Source organism: Zerene cesonia, chromosome 18 (assembly GCF_012273895.1).
Source record: "Zerene cesonia ecotype Mississippi chromosome 18, Zerene_cesonia_1.1, whole genome shotgun sequence".
NCBI classification, from domain to species: Eukaryota; Metazoa; Arthropoda; class Insecta; order Lepidoptera; family Pieridae; genus Zerene; species Zerene cesonia.
Genome location: NC_052119.1, coordinates 2900343 through 2907955, shown reverse-complemented (window position 1 = coordinate 2907955; position 7613 = coordinate 2900343). Strand labels below are relative to the sequence as shown.

The 7613-nt window shown below is 29.5% G+C and overlaps 2 protein-coding genes across 2 annotated transcripts; both read left to right on the top strand.

Annotated features, from left to right (window-relative positions):
* Positions 1 to 1360: 1360 nt before the first annotated feature.
* LOC119833960 lies at positions 1361 to 2434 on the top strand. Its single transcript, XM_038358210.1, has 3 exons — positions 1361 to 1563; positions 1646 to 1837; positions 2186 to 2434. The coding sequence occupies exons 1-3, from the start codon at positions 1505 to 1507 to the stop codon at positions 2277 to 2279; spliced, it is 345 nt and encodes a 114-aa protein (XP_038214138.1). The 5' UTR covers positions 1361 to 1504; the 3' UTR covers positions 2280 to 2434.
* Positions 2304 to 6686, top strand: LOC119833959 (solute carrier family 35 member F1-like). The gene is made up of 4 exons (XM_038358209.1): positions 2304 to 2433; positions 2748 to 3115; positions 3547 to 3689; positions 4065 to 6686. Exons 1-4 carry the CDS (start codon positions 2382 to 2384, stop codon positions 4240 to 4242), a joined length of 741 nt encoding a protein of 246 aa, XP_038214137.1. The 5' UTR covers positions 2304 to 2381; the 3' UTR covers positions 4243 to 6686.
* The last annotated feature ends 927 nt before the right edge of the window (positions 6687 to 7613 follow it).

Here is a 7613-nt window from a genome sequence, read left to right as displayed (position 1 = left end):
CATATTCTATTCTATTTTTGCGTACAGTTTTCGCTTGTGCCAGATCAATTTTACTTTTTTCTATATTCTTTTTGGCAATCTCTATGCCACTTTCGAATATTTTAGATAGATCCTCATAACTTTTGAGTTCTGCTGTCATCATCTCGGAACCAAGCTGTGATTTGGTTACAGCAAATTCACATTGCGCAAGTTGTGCTAACATGCGATCATGTGTGGTTTTGCTAGAACAGAATAGAAACTTTATTAACTTCAGATATAACACATAATATGAGAGATAAAGGAATAATAGCAATATCAATATTGCATGTTATCTTAACAACTTACTAAATTACAGATATGCAGCAGAATATTATATCACATTCACACTATTCAGACTTTACACTAATATTTTAAATGTGAAAGTTTGTTCGTTTGGATGTTTGTCTGTCAATCAGGCTGAACCTATGGAGTGGATTTTGATGAAATTTGATATACTGACAAGGTATGAGCCGACTTGTGTGATAGGAAACTTTACATATCCAAACCCAATTTAATGCTCCCTTAGGATAAAACAGCAATCTTGATATCCGGGCGGAGCAGGGGTGACTGTCTAATTATCTCTATATTTTTAAATTAATAGAAAGCTTGTCACAAAATCCTTATTTTTTAATGCTTTGTTTTCCATATCGAAAGAAAGTTATGCAATAATGAGAATATTATGGAAATAATAAATAAAGGTTAGGTAACTACCTGTCTTCTGGTTTTTCGTCGGTAGCATTACACCATCTGATCAGTGTCTTCAACAGTACATTTAGCCTCCTATCATCACCAGTACCATCACCATCAATCAATAATCTTCTGCGTATAACATCCTCTGAAGTAAAAAGTAAAAGGTAAGGTAGAAGGTATGTTTAATTCAATGAATATGGAAAAATACACGGTTTTACAATATATAATTACTTACCGTCACCCATTTTAAAAGTCAGGATATTTGATTTATGACACAGATTAAGAAAAAAAAGGTTAAATGCTATTATTTTCAAACATAAACATTCACGGCTTGAGTAAATTAGGAGTTACCACAGATTACTATACATATGATACTCAGTAGTCAGTACTGACATTTGACAGGATAAATGTTAGTTGCTATTTTCTTATTTTTATGCCATAAGTGGGCAACTCAATAAGGATTGTACTCAGCCGGAATAATACATACCTGAATTGACTACCGTAGTACATACAGTAATATATATTAGTACCAAAGATACAATACTATACTACTATCTACACACGGATATAATGCTATACTAGTAAGTGAAACTTCTTCTTCATTTTATATTCTGTGATATATGTGTGTGTCAAATGTCAAAGTCATAATAAATTGTTTTAATATTTTGCTTTCGTTTGTATTTATATTGTAGGAATAAATAATGGCTATAATTTTAGTTGTATTCCCTGTTGTGAAACTTATTTGCGTACAGAGTACGTAGTATTGACAAAGGAAAAGGAAAATCAAAGAATTGCAATGGAGAATGTGAATTTTAGTGAAAAAGTTGAGGTGTACTTCTCGGAGTTAGGGCGATGGTCGGGATAGTTTGTTTATGAAATCTAGTTTGCAATGTTTTTGTAGAACGCAATTTATTTATTTTTTTCATTAAAATTTCAGGAAAGTATGGCGTAGTATTGTACTGGGCCAAATATTATCATTATTGCTCAGTGGAAAATGTATATTAACAACACTTCTACAAAGCGCGACTTGGCAATTTCCCACGACAGGCCAACTTGTAATCCCCTATTTAGCCCTTTTTATTCTGTTCATACCGTCTTTACTTTGTAACGGTGTAAAAAAATTATCGAAGTAAGTGTGTTTTTTTGCTAACAACTAACTAACATAGATAAGTAATTAATGTGACTTATAAAATATATTAGATTCAAACAAATTACCTTAACATGTTACATCACGTTAAAGAGTAAGCACTATTGTTCATTTCAACTTTAATCAACTTAACTGCTAACTATACATATAACAGTTAATTTTCTCAACAAAATATTTAATTTTTATCAAATAATTCAAAATATAACAATTTAATTTTAAAACATATAGTTCCTACCCTCAGTCTCATAATAATTCCAAATTATTTTCTTTTGTATAATTATATTGTACATGTTATATTAAATTAGAGCTAAAAGACACTTTTTTTTACAGGAAATGGCTGATAGTTCTCCTAGCATGCATACTAGATGTGGAGGCAAGCTGGTTGCTAGTCATGTCGCAGCGGTTCACATCAGTCTTGAGCTGACAACTGCTAGCCTGCAGTGGTGTGGGTGCTGCTCTAGTAGGTGGAGCTTGGAGGGGACAGAGGCTCGGTGTGGTCCATGTTGCTGGTGCCACCCTGGGCCTGATGGCAGTGGTATGCGTTGTATGGGCTGATGTGGAAGGGGCACCTACTGATGGTAATTTTATTTTATATGGTATTTGATATGTGGTACATAGATTAAATGTTGCAACATTATTTTAGGTTCTATTTGCATCAGAAATTATTTTGGGAGATTCATTTGATTTCTTTTCTTTAATTAAATGTTTTGTAATTGATACATCAATCATTTCAAAATATAAAAACTAATTATAGCTTACAATACTTTATTAATAAATGATTTTTTTATTTATTTATGATAGTGTATAAGTGTGTTCTGCATATATCATGAAAATTGCTTTATCATCCAATTTTTTCAACAATTTTTATAATTTCTGAACGGTATCCTTTCAGGGAAAAACCAGTTAGTTGGAGACATGCTTTGTCTCGGTGGATCACTGCTATATGCTTTAGTAACAGTGCTGCAAGAGATAATGCTCAAAACACAAGCCTGCTCAGAATATTTAGCCATGCTTGGACTCATAGGTGGCTCTATATCTTGTTTACAAACATTTTTCCTGGAGTTTAATGAATTGGTTTCATTCTATTGGTATGAAGTGGAGACTATAGTACAGTTGGGAGGCTATTGCTGTGTACAAACAGTATTTCAAATATTACAGAGCTTTATGTTAAGGGACGCTGGTGCAATTATATTGCATCTGTCATTCCTATCAGCAGATTATTATACACTGATTGCTGGAATGTTCATTTTTCAGTTTAAGGTAAGGAAAAATAGAAAGATTTAACTTACAGGCTATAATTTAATTGAAATTTTTTTTTTTACAAGGACTGTCCATATAATATGTAACTTGTGATTAAATGAATATGATAATAAACACCAAAATTCTATTGAAAGTTCTGACAAAATTAACACAAACTTATGTAGATGTGGAAAAATTGTGATCCAGGACATTTGCTTTGAACACATTATTTTTGTTATAATGGAGTGCAAGTAAATATTGTATTTCTATTCTAATCTATATACCTAGTTTAATATAATTTGATTACAAATTTAACAGTTTAATTGTTTCAATCATTACCAAAAAATAATGCCAACAAACTTACTTAATTTTTCTACACATTATAATCTTGCAGGATAGATTATAATTGTTTGTGCTTAGTTAGTTGTAAACACAAAATGTATATTTTGCAGTTTCACGCATTATATTTCTTATCATATCTACTGGCAATGGTGGGAGTATTCCTGTTCAGTTCGCGGCCCACTCGCCCGCCCCCTGCACCAGTGTTACCGCAGCTAGTTAATGACTCTGTGCAGTCACAGGACAATGTGTCTATGTGAGTATAGTATTTTTCTTGATTTTTTGCGAGTATTAAACATTTCAAAAATTTGGCCCTTTCAATCCACTAAAATGTGTTTCATTTTTATGTAGTTATTTTTATCTGTAATATAAGAATTAAATGGCAACCAGCATATAAATTTCTAGTGATTTTTTGAATTTTTTAATAACCAAAATTTTGCTCCATCCCAATGCTGACTTATAAAGAATAGTCTTAATAAGTATAATAAAAGTTATAAAACTGGTAATCATTTTACAATAAAGTCATTCAGTAAATTCTACTGTTTCTGTCTCTGCCAAAACAATAAACATTCAATATTATCCACTCATTTATACATATAACAATTACTAAACTTTCACATTAATATTCCAGGGAATATACTGTACCAACATTAGACTGCATACCACTGTCAGAAGGATTGGAACCGCCCATGAGCAGGGATACGACATTCACCTCGTTTCTCGGAGGCCCACAAAACGTGCCCAATGGTATTGTTACCTTTGGTATACCTAACGCACAAAATTCTACGAAGGAACAAGATCAACTTTAGGTTTTAAATTACTCAGTAGAAAGTATGAAATTGCCGTGAGTCCAAATTTATAATAATTATTTCTTTCTGTAAGAAATGTCGATAATGTATAACCTTAATGGTAGTTTCAATTAAAAGATAAAAGGTGTGCAATTGAAAAGTAATGCATTTTACTTTTCTAATGGAAATCGAAAGAAAGAAGAAAACTTTTCAAGTTTTCAGTAACCAAACTGAACTTATATGCACAGCATGTGTATTGCTATTTCTTATAATTATGAAAAAATATTGTCCATCTTCAGAAGCAAAACAGAGTGATGTTCGATTTTTACCTTTGATTATCTTAACATATGTTTGTTTAGCCTCAAATTGCAAGATTTATTGTAATTAAATTAACAAAATGGCAATTTCTTACTTACATCTGTTAATCATAATAAATATTATGTGGATAATTAATATGTTAGGTGTGGAGTGTGCTGCACATAATTTAGTATTTTTTTTTAACGAAAAAGATACACTAAAGATTACTCTTGCTAATTATAACTATTTTGTTAACTTTTATTCAAAATATATTGACTTAGCTATTTTTAATCTTGCATCAATGATAAGAAACTATGGATTTGGCATTATATTCTAAATCATTTACATAATAATTAACAGATTATATTTCCTATTCAAATCCACATTCAGATTATATACTCTTCATAAAAAATTATTTTCACATAGTTAAATATTTAAAGATATTATAAAAGTGATTTTAAACTCCATCTAGCTTTTCAAATCATAGAAATTAATGTTGTATCATTGTTATAACTCAGTAGGTACCTTAGCACAATATACTCAAGATAGTCTAGTCAAATGTATTGCTTTTAAATATTATACTCAAATATATTTAGTCAATAAAGCCCATCTAAAGAATGTTTTTGGAAGAATTCAGAAAAAAATATTTAAATGATAAATATAACATTTGTATAATCTTGCTCAACGATTACTTTTTAAGTGCCACACTCAACAACATTTTTATACCAACAACATTTATTAGATGGCTCAATAAAAGACCAGTACTAAACCCCCCTAAGGTTTTAACGATAACTGCCATAATCGAATTTTACTCTTATAACTATATAGAAATATACTATAACATTTTAGACTTAATAATAATATAGATCTACATTTTAACTGGATAGTGAGAGAGGTGTATTGTAAGATTTGAAGTTAATTAGAATATAGCCTCGATACAATGACTTCCATTTATGTCATTGTAATTATAATAATGTATTGAAAATATAAAGTATTTTACATGCATAATTATTTTTGCAAAGCATCTAAACACAAAAATGAAATATTTAACAAAATTTATCAAAATAGCAGAAACATATTTTTGTTGCAACATTACCACAAAAATAAAACCAATATAATATTCCAGCTTAAAGCTTTTTCTCTAAGAACCATACAGATGGACTAATTCCAATTTAATTATTTAAATATACTTTTTATTAAACTATTACTATTTTAATTAAAATTGCTGACCTTACGTTGTTCCTATTCATATTTTACAAAGTACTATCTCTTTGTTATACATAATTCCAAATTATATTACTATTAAATTCGGTTAATTTTTGAAATGGCTTAGAATTTATTTAAATGTTGTTATCTTTTAAGTAAAGTAATGTAAGCAGAATCTAGTCAATGTGTTATTAACTTTTAAGATAAAATTAACGGAGACTCAAAGTTGAAATAAATATCACTTATAACTGAATTAAAGACAGGGAAGGTGTAATTCAAAACAAATACAATACTCATGTACAACTTACATATTCGTTTAAGTTTCAGGTGGTATGAAATGAGATCTTAACCCTATTGAGCCCACTCAATAATGTCCAAATACCCATTATTAAAATGTGTAATCACTGTTCTTTATTACTTTTTTTCATTCCTAATATTCTTCAATTGTACACATTTTCATGCCCATTAAACATTCAATTAACACACCTAAGAATAATCTTACGGAATGGTTGTGTAATCACTTATAGTAGGGCTAGTTTAGGATCAATGTTTAGATTTGTAACTCCATATAATGCACTATGCCATGTTCATGTATGTAGAGGATAGCTCAATTATCAAAAGCAAATTGTCTTGTCATTTTTATCCGAAGAAAGACTTAAGTATAATGTGAACATAAGATGATTAATCATGGTCTAGGAAATTATAATGGAGTCTAGTCATATGAACCGTTAGTATTAAGAAGGAATGGGTAATTTTCATACAAAAAACAATCACTATCATCATATGAATTTGATTTGTAACACCAATGATTATAACGAAATATATTTTTGCTTTAATAATGTAACAGTGTATTGTGTGAATTGTATTGTCAAGTATACTTTCGTTTTGTAATAATTTTACCGAATGCAGCATTTAACAATCTTTAGATTGTATCAATATAATATAATAAATTATACAACATCTATAAAATTTGTATTATTTATATAATGGGACAAATCTTTGTAACAATGAGTATTTTCTAATTACTTTTTACACGCTTTTTATTAGCTTCACCTGTATGTTTGTTTGTTTGTTTGTTTGTTTGTTTGTAACCGACTTCTTTGGGCGCGATTTTGACCCACTTTAAACGGCCAGATTTCGTTCAAACTTTGTAGATTTATTGAGGACCGATGACAATACACTAATTTGATAAAGTTAATCCAGTTTTCAATTTGCAAAATATGATTTTTGTCAAAGCGTGTTTTTTAGTTTTTTTAAACTATTATATTATTAAATTAAAAGTGCTTTACGAGTTCGTTTTACGTACGACTGCATGAAAGCGTTAAGATTTTGACAAAGAATTAGAGCAACTATCGTTTTCTGTTGGCTCTTATATGTAAAAATTGCTTACCAAACCAGCTGTGAATAATGTCTCCATATTTTGATGATTAAAAATGATACATATTTTATAAAATATTTCTTCAACATTTAATTAGACTTTGATTATGGAGTTATATAGCGCTTGTTGTATAGTTATAGTATTTAAAGCTAGTAATATTATGCAAGTACCTAAAATTATATGAAGGCCAATTCCAGGTTTAAAATAAACAAAAGCAATTCATTGTAACGTTTTTATTATATTATATTACAATATCAAATGCTTAAGTTAACAATACAAAAAGAATGAGAACAGAAAAAAAAACATAATCCAGTGTAGAGTTTAGATATGTCAGAAATAATAATAGTGTCTTATCAGTGGGAGCTTGAACAATAATTGACTTATTAATGTTGGTCGATTATAATAAATGAAACAATATTGTGTGAAATAAAGTAAAAAAAATGGTTGCCGGTAAAGTCGGTTTTACGGGCGAAGATTTTACGTGACAACGTCTTTTTCTCGGTAGAATATT

Bases quoted from the DNA above. Each gene is read 5' to 3' on its own strand.
- LOC119833960 (XM_038358210.1), top strand. From the start codon at position 1,505: ATGGAGAATGTGAATTTTAGTGAAAAAGTTGAGGTGTACTTCTCGGAG. The intron at 1,564-1,645 runs GTCGGGATAGTT...TTAAAATTTCAG, and splicing joins TTCTCGGAGTTAGGGCGATG to GAAAGTATGGCGTAGTATTG. The intron at 1,838-2,185 runs GTAAGTGTGTTT...TTTTTTTTACAG, and splicing joins GGTGTAAAAAAATTATCGAA to GAAATGGCTGATAGTTCTCC.
- LOC119833959 (XM_038358209.1), top strand. From the start codon at position 2,382: ATGGCAGTGGTATGCGTTGTATGGGCTGATGTGGAAGGGGCACCTACT. The intron at 2,434-2,747 runs GTAATTTTATTT...GTATCCTTTCAG, and splicing joins GGAAGGGGCACCTACTGATG to GGAAAAACCAGTTAGTTGGA. The intron at 3,116-3,546 runs GTAAGGAAAAAT...TATATTTTGCAG, and splicing joins TGTTCATTTTTCAGTTTAAG to TTTCACGCATTATATTTCTT.